Source organism: Leucoraja erinacea, chromosome 7 (genome assembly GCF_028641065.1).
Source record: "Leucoraja erinacea ecotype New England chromosome 7, Leri_hhj_1, whole genome shotgun sequence".
Classification (NCBI taxonomy): Eukaryota; Metazoa; Chordata; class Chondrichthyes; order Rajiformes; family Rajidae; genus Leucoraja; species Leucoraja erinaceus.
The window spans coordinates 3,132,090-3,149,946 of NC_073383.1; the positions used below are offsets into that span (position 1 = coordinate 3,132,090).

The 17,857-nt window shown below is 45.6% G+C and overlaps 1 protein-coding gene across 1 annotated transcript in view; it reads left to right on the plus strand.

Moving 5' to 3' along the window:
* LOC129698573 (microtubule-associated protein 2-like) overlaps nucleotides 1-17,857 on the plus strand; it is a 384,661-nt gene that overhangs the window by 290,447 nt on the left and 76,357 nt on the right. Inside the window, 1 exon segment of the mRNA XM_055637661.1 lies at nucleotides 2,230-2,506. Within this exon segment, the coding sequence (XP_055493636.1) occupies nucleotides 2,251-2,506 (256 nt within the window). The 5' untranslated portion in view covers nucleotides 2,230-2,250.

Below are 17,857 nucleotides of genomic sequence, written 5' to 3' on the forward strand. Positions count from 1 at the left end.
TGGCAGGGAGCGGGGCACCGATGATGTGCTGCGCGGTTTTCACCACCCGTTGTAGTGCCTTCCTATCCGCTACGGTGCAACTGCTGTACCATACACTGGGAACAATTTACAATTTTTACCGAAGCCAATTAATCTACAAACCTGCACATCTATGGAGTGTGGGAGGAACCAAAGAACCTGGAAAAAACCCACATGGTAATGGGGAGAACGTACAAACTCTGTACAGGCGACACCCGTAGTCAGGATCGAACCAGGGTCTCTGGCGCTCTAAGGCAGTAACTCTACCGCTGCGCCACCATGCCGCATAATGATTTTGGTGTTTGCAGTGAATGCATAATGTTGATTTAGTTTTATTTAGTCGCCTCGAAAGTTTTAATGACATTCATAAAAACCTATCTTGAGGTTTGCGTTAAATGATGACAAAGGGAACATTTTTCTTTGTGGAGCTCTTTCGCAAACTGCGGGTCTAATGGTGGCTTCCAGTTTTGCCTTTTGCATTTCCAGGCGTGCAATAACAGGAGCTGCAGGGATTCTGAACCAGCAGTGGAATTGTCGCATGTAATTATTGATGCCTGCACATTCGCTTTTTTAAAAAAAGTTTTTAGTTAGTCCTGCGTCTCGTCCGTTTGGAGAAATGGACTTTTAAATGTGGGGGGTAGGGGGCAATTTTGTTTCTAGGTCCCTACCTGGTCGGTGAGGCAGCTTTTTCTCCGGGCTGCCCGTCGACCCGCCCTCGTGGCCTACCAGCGGGCGTGGAGCGCCGTTTCCTGGTGGGGACCGCCCAGCGCCTCGGCATCGGTGGCGGCACAGCGCTGGAGCGCTATCGTGGAGCGGAGCGGGCGATGCCTTGCCTGGGTCGCCGCGCTGGAGCAACGCGCTGGAGCTCCGGTGAGCTGAGACCGCCAAGTTCAACACCTCCGGGCTGCGGGTCTGCGGAGCGGAGCGGGCGGCGCCGATTTCAACATCGGGAGCCTGGGAGCTCCAAACCGGCGCGGCCTTGTCAGCTTCGGAAGCCGCGGTCCCCAGTCAGGAAGCGGCCGTTCCAGGTGGCCCAGCCGCTGAGTGGGCTCTCCCGACGCCGGGGCAACACCACCCACAGCCAGTGTGCGAATCGTCCTTGATTATGCTGCTGGCCTTGCCGAGGCAGTGTGGAGGTGAAAATTGAGTCAATAGAGGGGAGGTTGGTTTGTGTGATGGTCTGGGCTGCGTCGACAATTCGCTGCAATTTCTTGCGGTCTTAGATGGATACCATGTGTCCTTGTCGATGAGTCATCATTATTCATTTTGTTTATCATATTGAATCAAAGATGTTGTTACATTTATCGTTCCTACCAACAGGTGGCAATATATGATACATCATGATTCAACAAATAATTCTGCACAATGTAGCCCAGGGTTTGCTTATCTGATTAATCCAAGCAGTTCCCAATGTGTAAATTGGATGGGTGACTTGTGACTTGTCAGGAGCAGCTCTGTAACTCTGCTGATATCCCAGCACATTTCAGATTTAACCTTAAGCATGTTTGTATCAGTGCACTAATTACCAATTAGGTGAATGTTCATTTCAAACGATAAGGATTCTGATAAGGATTTAACGATGGATTGAAGCTTCTCATTAAATAATCTCCCAGTGTTTATTATCATACAACCACCAAGAGATATTGTGACATAATCAAAACTTTACTTAAAAACAAAGCAATGGGGATAAAATGTAAATGCTGCTTAGCCCGCTTATTTGAAGCATTATAGTTTTTACTAAGCATTCTAATCTTAAAGAGATTGGCTGTGGATCAGTGCATTTACATGCTAATAAAGAAGCAGTGAGAACAAGGGGGGGGGGGGGGGGGGGGGGGGGGGGGGGGGGGGGGGGGGGCTGTTAGGGAGGAACAGAATTTGCTGAGTAATCATTTACTTGTGTGAAAGTTAACCATGACAATGCATTTGCGTGAGCAAGCGTGTATATTTTTCAAGATGAGAATATGTGAAATAGATGCAAAAATGAGGCGTTGCTTTCATGAAGATATGTGCGCAGCCCTTCTATTGAAGGCACTAACAATCTCTGATGGTGTTTGCTACATCGGCAAGAGGTTCTCCGATTTGATCTGTTTGTGTTCATCATTAAAGTGAAAATTGTAAATTATCTGAACGTGAAATTGACTGTGAAGGATTATTATGCTCTGCATTGTTAGCAGTCATCGTTAATAACCAGTACAATTCTCCTAATTACAGTTGTGATCTTACCAAAGAAGAATGGCAGATGACAGGAAGGCTGAGGCGAATGCACCACAATGGGCCTCGAACACTGTCCTCGAGGCTGCTTCTCATCAGTTTGCTGCAGATTTTAAAGAGCAGACTGCCACAGCTGAATGCATATCCCGGACTGAGAATGGCTACTCGTTCAGGGAGCACCCAGCGGAGACGCAGAATGGAAGTCAAACAGCCTACACTGTGACAAAAGCAAATGGAATCAATGGGAAACTGGCTGCTGGAGACAAAGTGACAGCAGGTGAAATTAACGTTGCTCCTTTTATCTTCTATCGCATGCAGCAGGCGATATACTGCTACATTTGCTATTACTAAGCAACCATGAAGAGCCATGTATATATTTGTCACTGTGCACTTAAATGAAGCAATACTAAACCATAACTATCATAATGTTAGGATATAGAATCTACTGCAAATAATTGCATTGTTTTGGACTTTTGTTTTGCAACATCCCTATATAACATTAACTCTAGAATGTATATTGTGCTCTGTTTGTTTCCTGTTATTATAATTAATTATTGTAATAGCTGTTGGCTGTTTGCGACTACTTCTTACTAAGATAAATACAGTAAACCTTCAATTTTAGTGGAATGCTTTATAACGGATTTTGGTTTTAGCTCGACCCCCCTAGCTGCTTAGAGCGCAGGCTTCCAATGGACCTCGCCCAACTCGCAAAGTGTACCTGCGATCCCTTCTCCTACACAGTCCAGTTGAAGTCGCTGTTGTTGCGGCTCACGTTGTAGTCCGTGGGGTCTTTCTTCGTGCCGCTGCCACCATCAGGACAGGCTTGGTCACTGTATGGGTCCTTCCCCTCCCACCAGCTCCCGCTTCTTCCATCGGTTTGTCAGCTCGAACGCTGCCGTCTCCTTTTCCCGTTGCTCTATCCACTCGGCCACTTTTACACCCCCCCCCCCACCACCACCACCACCACCACCTCCTTCTGCCTTGGAGTCACCGCCAAACTACAACTTAGAACCGGAAACAGAAAAGAGGGGAGGGAGCCCCATGGTGACTGAGGGCGTCTTGTCATTGGCAGTGGCCTAAAGGAAGAGCAGACAGCTAGGATTTGCAACGCGAGCCGTAACAACAGCCGTGTGAACCAGTGAAGAAGGGCCCACTGATGCAGATTAGCGGCATCAGCGCCTATGTTAAAATGAAATGACACAAAGTGCTGGAGTAAGTCAGGGGACTGACTGAATCAGTCTGAAGAAGGGCTCCGATGTCACCTATTCACGTTCACCGGAGATGTTGCCTAACCCGCTGAGTTACTCCAGCAATTTATGTCTCTTTTGTGTATTAGCCATCATCTGCAGTACTTTGTTGCAACTACATAAGGTGATACAACTCCTTCTGCAGTTGTACAGTGCCCTAGTGAGACCACACCTGGAGTATTGTGTGCAGTTTTGGTCTCCTAATTTGAGGAAGGACATTCTTGCTATTGAGGGAGTGCAGCGTAGGTTTACAAGGTTAATTCCCGGGATGGTGGGACTGTGTCATATGCTGAGAGAATGGAGCAGCTGGGCTTGTACACTCTGGAGTTTAGAAGGATGAGAGGGATTCTCATTGAAACATATAAGATTGTTAAGGGTTTGGACACGTTAGAGGCAGGAAACATGTTCCCGATGTTGGGGGTGTCCAGAACCAGGGGCCACAGTTTAAGATTAAGGAGTAAGCCATTTAGAACGAAGACAAGGAAACACTTTTTCTCACAGAGAGTGGTGAGTCTGTGGAATTCCCTGCCTCAGAGGGCTGTGGAGGCAGGTTCTCTGGATGATTTCAAGAGAGAGCTAGATAGGGCTCTTAAAAATAGCGGAGTCAGGGGATATGGGGAGAAGGCAGGAACGGGGTACTGATTGGGGATGATCAGCCATGATCAAATTGAATGGTGGTGCTGGCTCGAAGGGCCAAATGGCCTACTCCTGCACCTATTGTCTATTGTCTATTGAATGGAAATCAAAAGTACGGAGGTCATGATTCAATAACATAGGGCATTGTTGAGTGCACATGAAGTTCTGCGTAGAGTTTTGATATCTATGTTTAAAGAGGGTTGTTAATGCACTGGAATCAGTTCAGAGAGAGTTTTGTATACTATTGTATGACATTCCTATAAAGAAAGATTGGACTGGCTAGGCTTGATTCGACTAGCATGTAGAAGTGAAATTGAACTTGGTTGAAACATAAATTCTTGACAGGGTGGATGTAGATCAGTTCCTCTTGTGGGAGAATCTAGAACCAAGATTACTGTTTAAAAATCAGGGAACACCCATTAAGAAATGTGAAATTTCACTCTGAGGGAACTCTCTTCTTGGACTAGGCATTTGAATGTTTTTAAGGCATAGGCGAATACTTTAGAAGGAAGGGTGTAAACAATTAACCAGGAGCATGGAGTAAAGTTTCAGTAACATCATTATGATTTTAATAAATGATGGCACAAACTCAAATGGCCTCGGCTCCTAATTTACAAATAGGGTTGTGTGGAGCCAGAGAGCTACCAGAAAACTGTTCTTCATTGAATCCAGTCAACAGTCAAAAGACAGCAATGAAAATATGAACTTCTGGAGATATGCAGTAGACCAAGCAGCATCTGGTGGGAGAGAGTGTTCAAGAAGGAGCTGCAGATGCAGGAAGATCGAAGGTACACAAAATTGCTGGAGAAACTCAGCGGGTGCAGCAGCATCTATGGAGCGAAGAAAATAGGCGACGTTTCGGGCCGAAACCCTTCTTCAGACTGATGGGAGGGGAGAAAGAAGGAAAAAGGGGAGGAGGAGGAGCCCGAGGGCGGGGGGGGGGGGGGGGGGGTGGGAGGAGACAGCTCGAGGGTTAAGGAAGGGGAGGAGACAGCAAGGGCTAGCAAAATTTGGAGAATTAAACGTTAATGCCATCAGGATGCAAACTGCCCAGGCGGAATATGGGGTGCTGTTCCTCCAATTTCCAGTGTTGCTCACTCTGGCAATGGAGGAGATCCAGGACAGAGAGGTCGGATTGGGAATGGGAGGGGGAGTTGAAGTGCTGAGCCACCGGGAGGTCAGGTTGGTTATTGCGGACCGCGCGGAGGTGTTCGGCGAAACGATCGCCCAACCGCCGCTTAGTCCCCCCCGATGTAAATCAGCTGACATCTAGAGCAGCGGATGCAGTAGATGAGGTTGGAGGAGATACAGGTGAACCTTTGTCGTACCTGGAACGACTGCTTGGGACCTTGAATGGAGTCGAGGGAGGAAGTGAAGGGGCAGGTGTTGCATTTCTTGCGGTTGCAACGGAAAGTGCCCAGGGAGGGGGTGGTACGGGAGGGAACGGAAGAATTGACAAGGGAGTTGCGGAGGGAGCGGTCTTTGCGGAAGGCAGACATGGGGGGAGAGAAACAGCATTGTCTTGTTTATTGTCATATTCACAAGTATGTGGAGATAAATGTACAATTAAAAATGTTGCTTACAGCAGTGTTATAGGCACATAGACTCACACAAACGCACAACCACAAATTATACATATATTACATGTAAAATTGTTAAAAGAAAGATGTATATTCAAGAAAAGCAAGATATTAGTGCCAAACACAATTAGAAAAACAAACATTTGGGTGAAGGAGCTTTCAATGGATGGGCAAAAAAGAACAGCCCAGACATGATGGGCCAAACAGCCTGTTTTGTGCTGTACAACTCTGACTCAATGGAAGTCTTGTGTGTTTTAACTTGCAGCAAGTAGTGGCAATGCTGAATACATAAAGCAGTCCGTGAATCCAATATTGGGGAAACAACATTGAATATGATACACCAAATTGAAACGCTATGTTCTTGGCTTCCTCCAGATGGAGAAACATCCCCTCGTCTTCTACTACGTCAGTGGTTCCCAACCTTTTTTTGGCCATGCCCCACCTAATCACCTCTAAAATCCTGATGCCCCCCCCCCCCCCCCCCCCTTGCTTTCCCTTGAGAGAAAACGGAGGAAATAGATATTATAAGGGTAACTTAGCAAAAGCTCTTTGAATCGCATTTCTAAATCCAATTCAATAAATAAGGTTCTCCCATGACCTCGCGCGCTTCGTGCGACGTGCATGAAGAGCGATGGCGCGGTGATTATGTAATAACTACACAATAAAGACCTTTTTTACCCCAAAAAAATTATTTACTCAAAATAACATCTGAAACATAAACTACATATGTTTACCTGATGGAAAATCCCAAAAAAATAAAAATCGAAAATTTGGACCCAGACCTCCTCAGTCGCGCTCAATTGCCCCCCTTAAAAATCAAATTGCCCCCCTGTGGGGCGTACGCCCCACGTTGGGAACCACTGTACTACGTCAAGATCTCTCAGGAACTTCCCATTTGGTGTTCACCATTGCGCATTGGAGAAACCAAATGAATTTGAGTGAACACTTTTCATTGCCCTCTTGTGCAGTCTGCAAGGATGACCCCGAGTCACCTTTAACTTGAATCTTCCACCTCAGTTCCACTCTGACACCCATTGTCAGCCTCCTGCATTGCTCCATCAAACCTGAAGGAATAGAACTTCATCCATCATCTGGAAATGCTGCAGCTATTGGGACTTCATATTGAATTGAACAATTCCCAGTAATTGTTTATCTCAACATGAACGTGGCTGTACCTTTCTGTTTCAGTTTCTGTTTCAAAATAATTGTTGCTTTTCTCATGGGCCTGTCCCACTTAGACGATTTTTCAGGCGACAGCTGGCGACGGTCAAATTGTCCCAGAACACGAACAGAAAATGCTGTAAGCCAAGCAAGATCATTGTGGAGAGAAGCAGTGCAAATACTTCCTTCACCAGCCCGTTATGCAGGGGGACCGCTGTCTGAGTGAAATTCCCACGTTACAAAGCGAGGGTTTGCAGACACACACAATGAACAGGAAGGTTGGCGCCGTAATTAACACAGTGAAAGCACAGTGTACGGGAAATTCTTTAGATAGATAGATAGATAGATAGATAGATATAATTTATTGCCACACAACGAGGGTCGGTGGAAATTTGGGTTGTCAGCAGCAGTACAATAATAAAGAACACACAACCACAATAAAACTGTAACACAAACATCCACCACAGCATTCATCACTGTGGTGGAAGGCGCAAAATTTGGCCAGTCCTCCTCCATTTCCACCCCGTGGACAGGACCAGAGTCCAGAGTCAGTCCAGGATCGGCTCTTCCTCACCGGAGACCGCGGCTTTAAGATGGTGTAGGCCGATCGATCGAGATTTAAAGACTCCGCTGCAGCCAGAAGCACCGTAGACTGCAGGGCCGGCGGTCGAAGCTCCCCTCCAGGGGTGATGGTGAGTCCACGCCGGGCCCGCGGTAGAAGTTGGCCGCGGGCCGGCAGTGATGGCTTCTTCTTCCCCCGGGTCCCCCACGTGGGATCCCGGGCTGTAGACGCCGCGCCAGCTGGAGCTCTGCAGACCGCGGCTACAGGCTGCCGGCAGCCCCGGGCCAGCGAAACGGAGCGCTCCCTTCCAGCGAGCCCCAGCGAGGGCTCACCCGCTCCACAACGAGAGTCCACGCTGCGCCCGCCGCTGCAGCCCCGGGCACGTCTCCGGGAAAGGCCGCGCCGATCCTTGATGTTAGGCCACGGGGGAGGCAACCTGGAAAAAGACACCTCTCCATGGAGGAGGCGACCGAAGCGGTTTCCCCCTCACCCCTCCCCACACCACCCCCCACACAAAACACACGAAGGAACATTAAATACATACTTTAAAACATACTAAAAAATAAAAAAAGTTGGAAAAAACTGACGCGCTGCTGACATGGCTGCTGCCAGAGCAGCGCCCCCTAAAAGATCGGCGGACATTAACATTACCGGTCGGTTATCCTTGGTTCTGAAAACTACTGCTTACGGTTTGTTTTCCCCAATGAGCCAATCAAATTCATCGGTCAGCACCGGCTACAACCTACGAGACCCTTCGACCTCCTGCCGACCCACCTACGGCACGAGAATTCTCGTTACTCTCCATGGCGGCTTCATTCTAATTGCCGCTAATTTTTCAACATATTGAGAAATTCGCAGTGACCATAATGAGGCCGCGACTAGTTCCCAGAATGCGGGAACTCCTCACGACCATGAAGGCGACTCCCCGGCAACCGCCCGCGAACATGTGGCGACCATGTGGCGACTGCAGAGTCTCCTGCGGTCGCCTAAAAAGTCGCCTAAGTGGGACAGGCCTATCACTTTGTTCTGCAGCCTCACAGACATGTTCTCTGTTCTCTTCACCCTCCCCCCTTCTGCAATTTTAAATATGTTTGCCTTTACAGTTTTGCCGTTCTGATGAAGGGTCTGTGACTGGAAGCATTTGCATTGTTTCTCTCCCCAATGATCTTGCTCGGCTTACAGCATTTTCTGATCGTGTTCTGGGATTTTCAGCATCTGTTGTTTTTGTTCCATTTACTACTCTAGTAACAACAGTGGCTTGTACAACAATATGTCAAAAGCATGCAACACTGTTCTTTTAGGCACATTCAAATTCATCTTTAGTGCACAGCTTTCCATTAAGTGGTGGCGCTGTGAAACGGCTGCGGCTCGCCTGCAGTCTGTCTGTTTTTGCTTTTTTGTGTTGGTTTGTTTTGGTCGTGTTCAGTTAAACTTTTGGTTATTAGGTTGTGTTATGTGGGGGGGGGGGGGGGGTGGCTGAAACAGGGCTTTCTGTCTCTCCCTTCGGGGGAATGCGACTTTTTTGTCGTATCCCCCTTCTCTTCCCCGTCGGAGCTGAGGCCTAATGGCAGAGCTGGCGGCCTCCAACCTGCGACCGACATCGAGGCTCCGGAGGTAGAGCCAGCCAGGACTTACCAACGCGAGGCTGGCCGTCTCCGAGCTGCGGCAGCGTTCAGGCAGCGGCACGACTCGGCGCTCTGGTGAGGGTGGACGGCGCGGGGCTGAGACACTCCCGTGAGGGCGGACCGGCTCCTGGCTGGAAGGCGCTCCCGTGTGGGCGGCCCGGTGTGGGGTTGAGACGCTCCCGTGTGGGCGGCCCGGTGTGGGGCTGAGACGCTCCCGTGGGGGCTGCCCGGTGCGGGGCGGAGACGGTGCTCCGGTGGCTGAGGCGGCGTTCTGGCGGCGGCGACCTGAATCCGGGGCTCGGCCGTGGGCCAGTGGACGACATCGTCGGGAGCTCTCAGGTCTCAGGCTGATGCCTGTTTTCCGGAGCTCCCGTGGCAACAGCTGCGTCCGCTGGACTGGAGGGCGGCAGCTTCGACCACCCCTGGGCCGCGGAGCTTGAACCGCGGGACTGACTTACCATCGCCCGGGGGGTATCGCCTCAGAGCAGAGGGAGAAGAGGAGGGAAGAGACAGTAACCCTAAGATTTTTGCCTCCATCACAGTGAGGAGGTGCTTGGTGAACTCACTGTGGTGGATGTTAATTTGTGTTTATTGTGTGTCGTTTATTACATGTATGGCTGCAGGCAACAACATTTCGTTCAGACCGAAAGGTCTAAATGACAAATAAAGGATTCAATTCATTGAAGTGACAAATATATACATACTATTGTTTTCTACATACTTTATATTGTACCTACATCAAATGATTTAAAAATATGATATTCTACAATTGCCTAATGGACATGGACATTCATGCCCGGTAATAAATTTAACAACACCAATGTACATATTTACCTAGTGGTCTGAACTGCAAGGCTCTTTATTTGTAGGATGAACTTGACCTTTGTAACAGACCCACTCCACAAACTGCTTTAGTTCAATGTAATATCACGTGTACCGAGGTACAGTGAAAAGATAACTCATGATTACAATCGAGTTATTCACTGTGTATAGATTCAAGATTCAAGAGAGTTTATTGTCATGTTTCCCTGATAGGACAATGAAATTCTTGCTTTGCTTCAGCACGACAGAACATAGTAGGCATTGACTACAAAACAGATCAGTGTGTCCATATACCATATATACACACATGAATAGATAAACTGATAAAGTGCAAATAACGGATAATGGGCTATTAATGTTCAGAGTTTTGTCCGAGCCAAGTTTAGTAGCTTGATGGCTGTGGGGATGTAGCTATTCCTGAACCTGGTCATTGCAGTCTTAAGGCTCCTGTACCTTCTACCTGAAGGTAGCAGGGAGATGAGTGTGTGGTCAGGATGGTGTGGGTCCTTGATGATACTGCCAGATATAAAAGGGAATAATGTTTAGTGCAACATAAAGCCCTAAAGTCCGATCAAAGATAATCAGAGGGTCACCAATGAGGTAGATAGTAGTTCAGCACTACTCTCTGGTTGTGGTAGGATGGTACAGTTGCCTGAGAACAGCTGGGAAGAAACTGTCCCTGAATCTGGAGGTGTGCGTTTTCACACTTCTATACCTTTTGCTCGATGGGAGAGGGGAGAAGAGGGAGTGGCCAGGGTGCGACAAAATGGATCTAATATTTTTTATTGTAATTGTTACCTTCACCTAAATGTCTCCATCATTATGTCTTAGTTATGGTGACCCTAAATTTCACTGTACCAATTGGTGCATGTGGCAATAAATGTCTCTTGAATCTCTTGATCTTGATCTTAGGCAGCCCTTTGCGATCGAGGGTGAATTGCTGCCAGTCTAGTTCTGAAACATAGAAACATGGAAATATAGATGCAGAAGTAGGCCATTCGGCCCTTCAAGCCATTCAATATGATCATGGCTGATCATCTAAAATCAGAACCCCATTCATGCTTTTCCCCCCATATCCCTTGATTCCTTTAGCCCGAAGAACTAAATCTAACTCTCTTGAAAACATCCAGTGAATTGGCTGATGAGGTGAAAGTGGCACCTACGGACCCTGCCACAGATGGGGCAGGAGATGCCTGATAGGATGGGCAGATGGGCAATTAGATTGAGAGGTGGGAAGCATCTTCTATTGCTTGTACTCAGCTGGGTACTCGGTTTCATCTTCGATCCAATCACTATGGTCTTTAAGGGGACCGTTATCTCTCTAGTTATCTCTCTAGCAGAATTTGTGCACCTATCCCCCCCCCCCCCCCCCCCATCTCCCTTCTGTTTTTTGTTTTTTCTGTTTCTTGTTTCTTGTGCTAAATTGTATGTATGCACTGAGTACGAGCAGCTTTCAGTTTCACTGTACATGTACAGTGACAATAAATGGCATATCTATCTATCTATCCTTCACTTCTAATATACGTGTAGAATTGTTTAGACTTCTCCTCTATATTATTTGTCAAGGATATATTGTGTCCCATTTTTCCCATCCTGATTTATTTCTTAAGTGTACTCCTACATCCTTTATCATCCTCAAAGGATTGGCTTGATCCCAGCTGCCTATACCTAACATCTAAGAACTAAGCCTCCTTTTAACTTGCCCAGAGCACCAATATCCCTCATCAACATACCCTCACTCTCTATCCTTCCCCCACCCAAGTTGCACTGGCTTCTCATTTTCACCCTACAAACAACTAACAATGGCCAGCTTCCTTTATTATCATTACTTTTTTGCATATCTTTCATTCATTGTTCTTTATCTCCCCACATCACAGTCTAGAACTCTCGTTTCCCATATCCTTAACCAGTCTGCAGAAGGGTCTCGAACTGAAACGTCATGCATTGCTGCTCTCTGGAGATGCTGCCTGTCCTGCTGAGTTTCCCCAGCTCTTTGTGTCTATCTTCGGTTTAAACCAGCATCTGTAGTCCCTTGTTACACATCAAAACCCATGCAATACAATAACCAACATGATCTCCCGGTGGCTCAGCACTTCAGCGCCCCCTCCCATTGCAAATCCGACCTTTCTGTCCTGGGTCTCCTCCATGGCCAGAATGAGGACCACCGTAAATTGGAGGAGCAGCACCTCATATTTAGCTTGGGCAGTCTGCACCCCAGCGGTATGAACATTGACTTCTCTAATTTCAGGTAGTCCCTACTTTCTCCTCCCCTTCTCAGCTCTCCCTCAGCCCACTGGCTCCACCTCTTCCATATAACCATATAACAATTACAGCACGGAAACAGGCCATCTTGACCCTTCTAGTCCGTGCCGAACAAATAATCTCCCCTAGTCCCATATACCATCTTCCTTTCTTCTTCCCGACCCTCCCTCCCCCTCCCACCCCCACATCAGTCTGAAGAAGGGTTTCGACCCGAAACGTTACCTATTTCCTTCGCTCCATTGTTGCTGCCGCACCCGCTGAGTTTCTCCAGCACTTTTGTCTACATGCAGTTCAGTTGTTCAGTCGCTCCTTGCTTCCTGTTCTTCCCATGCCTTCTGCTTCTATACCTTCTGACTGATGGGAGAGGGGAGAAGAGGGAGAGGCCAGGGTGTGACTGGCCCTTGATTATGCTGCTTGCCTTGCCAAGGCAGCGTGAGGTATAAATGGAAGGGACGTTGGTTTGTGTGGTGGTCCACAATTCTCTGCAATTGGTTTGCTGCCCTAACTATCAAATCTCTTATTACAACAACTTTCCACACCAGGGCATCGCAAATGTCCTCATTCTTCAGGCCCTCCCCTACTAGAGATGAGGCTCGCACCATGGTCTCCTCCATACCCCGTAACACTGCTCTCTCTCCCCCTACCCCCACTCGCAACAAGGGCAGAGTCACCCTGGTCCTCACCTTCTAACCCACTAGCCGCCACATACAACAAATAGTCCTCCGTCAGTTTCGCCACCTCCAATGTGACCCCACCACTCGCCACATCTTCCCATCTCCCCCCCTGTCTGCCTTCCGCAAAGACCGCTCCCTCCGCAACTCCCTTGTCAATTCTTCCCTTCCCTCCCGTACCACCCCTTCCCCGGGCACTTTCCCTTGCAACCGCAAAAGATGCTACGCCTGTCGCTTTACCTCCCCCCTCGACTCCATTCAAGGACCCAAGCAGTCGTTCCAGGTGTGACAGAGGTTCACCTGCATCTCCTCCAACCTCATCTATTGCATCCAGATATCAGCTGATCTACATCGGTGAGACCAAGCATAGGCTTGGTGATCGTTTCGTCGAACACCTCCGCTCGGTCCGCACTAACCAACCTGACCTCCCGGTGGCTCAGCACTTCAACTCCCCCTCCCATTCCGTATCCGACCTCTCTGTCCTGGGCCTCCTCCGTGGCCAGAGCGAGCACCACCGGAAATTGGAGGAACAGCACCTCATATACCGCTTGGGGAGTCTGCATCCTGGGGGCATGAACATTGAATTCTCACAATTCTGTTAGCCCTTGCTGTCTCCTCCCCTTCCAACCTCAGCCCTCGGGCTCCTCCTCCTCCTCCTTTTTCCTTTCTTCTCCCCGCCTCCCCCCACCCCTATCAGTCTGAAGAAGGGTTTCGGCCCGAAACGTTGCCTATTTCCTTCGCTCCATAGATGCTGCTGCACCCGCTGCGTTTCTCCAGCATTTTTGTTTACCTTCGATTTTCCAGCATCTGCAGTTCCTTCTTAAAAACTTTCCTTGTCCGCTCCCCCCCCCCCCCCCCCACTGTGCATCAGAGCCAATTGTTATGCCACAAACCTGGCTGCTGCTCTCCTCTGAAAGATCAACACCCCCAATAATGTCCAAAACAATATACGCATTACCAAGGGGGACATTCACTGAAGCAAACAACTAATTTGATATATAATAGAAACAAAGGAATTTGCAGGTTACATTTTATTGATGAGTATACAGAATATGAATGGATTTATTACAATTAAATTTTCACCTTTAAATGTAAGTATTGTTCCACAAAATTTCATGAGGTCAAAACCTTTGGCCATCTGCTCTTTGGGTAAAACAACATGAGCTGGTCTCCTTCCTTTGTTTTCAATTCCACCGAGAGCACTGTATCTCTGTAATCGCTTCAAGAACCGCAGCCCTTCAGAATGGTGCCGCTGCCCCAGTTCTGCTGCCTTGCACATTACTGATTTTATATGCTCCATAATAAGAAGCTACTCCTTCAGCTGTCCAGGCTGTGAGCTTTCAAATTGCTTTCTAAATTACTCTTCGCCCCGACTGTCTCAATGGCAAATCCTCATCCAAGTGTCTTGGGATATTTTAACATCATAAAGGCTATATCAATGGAAGTTACTGTAGCCAGTATTTGTAGCTGTGTTGCATAAATCCATGGTATGGGGCGGCACAGTGGCGTAGTGGTAGAGCTACTGCCTTACAGCGCCAGAGATCCTGGTTCGATCCTGACTACAGGTGCTGTCTGTACAGAGTTTGTACATTCTCCCCGTGACCTGCTTAGGTTTTCTCCGAGATCTTTGGTTTCCTCCTACACTTCAAAGACGTGCAGGTTTGTAGGATAATTGGCTTGTTTATAAATGTAAAATTGCCCTTCGTATGTGTAGCATAGTGGATTGTTAGTCGGTGCGGTCTTGTTGGGCTGAAGGGCCTGCTTCTGTGCTGTATCTCTATACTAATACTTTCCTATACTTTTACCCACCCATGCGGTTGGAAACTAAACAAATCAAGGATTTTGGGAGAAGAAAACAAAATGAATGAGAATTACAAGAGAGTATAGAGAGTATGAGAGAATGAGAGTATAGAAGTTGGGATATAATGTTAAAATTGTACAAGGCATTGGTGAGGCCAATTTTGGAGTATGGTGTACAATTTTGGTCGCCTAGTTATAGGAAGGATGTCAACAAAATTGAGAGAGTACAGAGGAGATTTACTAGAATGTTGCCTGGGTTTCAGCAACTAAGTTACAGAGAAAGGTTGAACAAGTTAGGGCTTTATTCTTTGGAGCGCAGAAGGTTAAGGGGGTCTGGATAGAGGTCTTTAAAATGATGAGAGGGATAGACAGAGTTGACGTGGATAAGCTTTTCCCACTGAGAGTAGGGAAGATTCAAACAAGGGGACATGACTTGAGAATTAGGGACAGAAGTTTAGGGGTAACATGAGGGGGAACTTCTTTACTCAGAGAGTGGTAGCTGTGTGGAATGAGCTTCCAGTGAAGGTGGTGGAGGCAGGTTCGTTTTTATCATTTAAAAATAAATTGGATAGTTATATGGACGGAAAGGTATGGAGGGTTATGGTCTGAACGCAGGTGTATGGGACTAGGGGAGAATACGTGTTCGGCTGAGATGGGTTGAGATGGCCTGTTTCCGTGCTGTAATTGTTTTATGGTTATATGGTTACAGCTTATAAAAACAATTACCCAGCTAGGAGATCGGTCATTCTGTGACTCGGTCTTTATAGTTGGTGTAAGATTTAGAAATGTTATGTCCTTTAATTCTTTCCCATGAAAAAGTAGTGGAAGCAGATTATGTTGTAATTTTTAATGTGGAATTGGAAATGAAAAAAAAAAAACAATATCACCATGGTTAATGTGGGCTGAATGGCTTCCCTCTGTGCTGAATGATTCATTGAACAATCAGTGGCAATTTGCTAATTAGGAATAAGTAAACTATTGGATGTTGTCCTCGCACCCTTGCTGCTGCGTTACATTTTAGTCAGTTCTGCCTCTGTTGCCATGACAACAGTTTGCTGCATGCATTGCAGATCCCTGGCACAGCCATGCTTGGGGAAGAAAGCATAGTTGGGCAGAATCATTAATATTCAGCTTTTCATGTGCACAAAGGAACTCATACTCTAGTCTTCTTGGGATTGCCCATTGCAGAGACATCCTTTATGAGTTTCACCAGTTCCAATCTGTTCGTACAGGGACTGTGATTGAAGGGAACCCAATATTTTAGCTGTAGTGCACAATGTAAGTAAAAAGATTTTATCTGCTTTGTACAAGAGCCCATTGTTGCTTAAATATCACAAGATGTCATAAAAATCATCAACATTTTCGAAAGATAATGCATAACGTGTAAAATAAAAACTCCTCATTATTTAATATCTACAGTTATTAAATTTGTTCTATATTATCTATTCAAAATAATACCGAATTTTATATTATATTTGGTTTGAATTTATCCTGGCTCTTTTCCCCGGAAAACAAAGATATTCTTGAGTCTACATTGGTTTCAGAAATAAAACTATATTCTGGATAACGCAATTTCGCTCAGTGGAGAATTGCTGAGGAACAGATGCCATACACGTTGAACAATTAGTAAAGAGAATGGAAATGTTATTAGACCTTTCGACACTGTAAGCATTGTGACTTTTCTATTTCCAATGTAGATGAAAACAACATTGCTATCTCTTTGCTCTTTCTGTTTACAATTACATTTTAAAAATTTAGTTTAAATCCTCTGGAAATAAAAAAGTCAATATATACATTTTTTTTCTTTCAAAAAGGAACTTAAATACCAATTTAAACCCAGAGATTTTTTGTTTATATAAAATGTTATGCAGATAAATGAGGAATATGGTTAATTAAAAGGGTTTTATCTTGCTGTTGTATGTTCATTATCAGTGTGTATATTTGTGCGTGTGTGTGTGTGTATATACACATATATACGCACTTACAAATACACAAACACACAACAGTAAGAAAGCAAGTACGTTTGATAATTTCTTGATTTTTTTTTTCTTGGTATAAAATGGTTATCTTCCCCTCAGAATATGATGTATTACGTAAATTCAGTGCTATCTTTCTCCCTATTCAAATAATAGCAGAAACATGAATCTCTATTTAATATCCTAATATTTGTAACGGTAGCAAGCTAAAAGATAAGTAAATACAAAGCTTTTTTTTCCCATGTGATGATGTTATCAGAGAAGAAATCCAATGTAGTCACATTCTAGAAATTTCCCATTGCTTGTGGTACCCTGCATTAGACTCACAGATAGGTGGTGTTTGATGCCAGTGAATATTGTCATCCGCGAATCAAATTAATTGAACATCTATTTTATCCTTGATTTGGACGAGTTAATTGTTTAATTTTATGTGGAAATAGAGCCCAGATCTCTAGAACTGCTCGATACTGGAAAAAAGTGCACTCCCTATGCTGTTGAAAACACTATTTTTGTTTTTCCCAAAGTACATGTTCATTAAAATTATGATTTCTGTAACTATTCTTTTTTGTATAATATTTTGAGTTCAAAAGAATTAACCAGTTTCTTTTAAAATTATGTATTGGAGGATAATATGAATACATTGTAAGTAAATGATAAGAAATATTTAACTTAAACAAACATATCCCTGTAAAATATAAGTGTCATTTATATGTACAATTATAGCATATTCTTCTATAAAGGGTAACAGCATTTTCAATGCACACCATTTATTCCAGATTACAATGTATGCGATTATCTCCCTTTTTAAAACATTTCAAAGTAAGAAGCTTTTCTGTTACTGCAATTTCAATATTAATTTGTTCAATAATAATTTTAATATTAATTTGTTCAATAATAATTTTTTTATAATAGGCCATTCTTACATTGCGAGTTGACTCAAGAGGTAACCCGAGTTAAGGGCTCGTGGTTGTGTACGATATACCAAGTGAAAGATCAAGAGGTTAACCGAGTTCCCACGGGTAGACGGCAGTTTCCCGTTTACTTGTCATTTCTGCGATCTGACATTTTCGTCTCCCGAGTTAACCGGTTCCTGTCCCGTTAATCTTGAGCGAACATTGTCTACTGACGTGTTGTAAAATCATCACGTGGTACAAATGATGTGACGTATTTTCTTCACACACTAGAAAATCCTCCCTTGGTTGAATTGGCTCATTTGGAGACATGTCTGCAATAAGGCTTTTCGAGTCTAGGATGATGGTGTTTTTTATTCAAGTGCTGTATGCAGC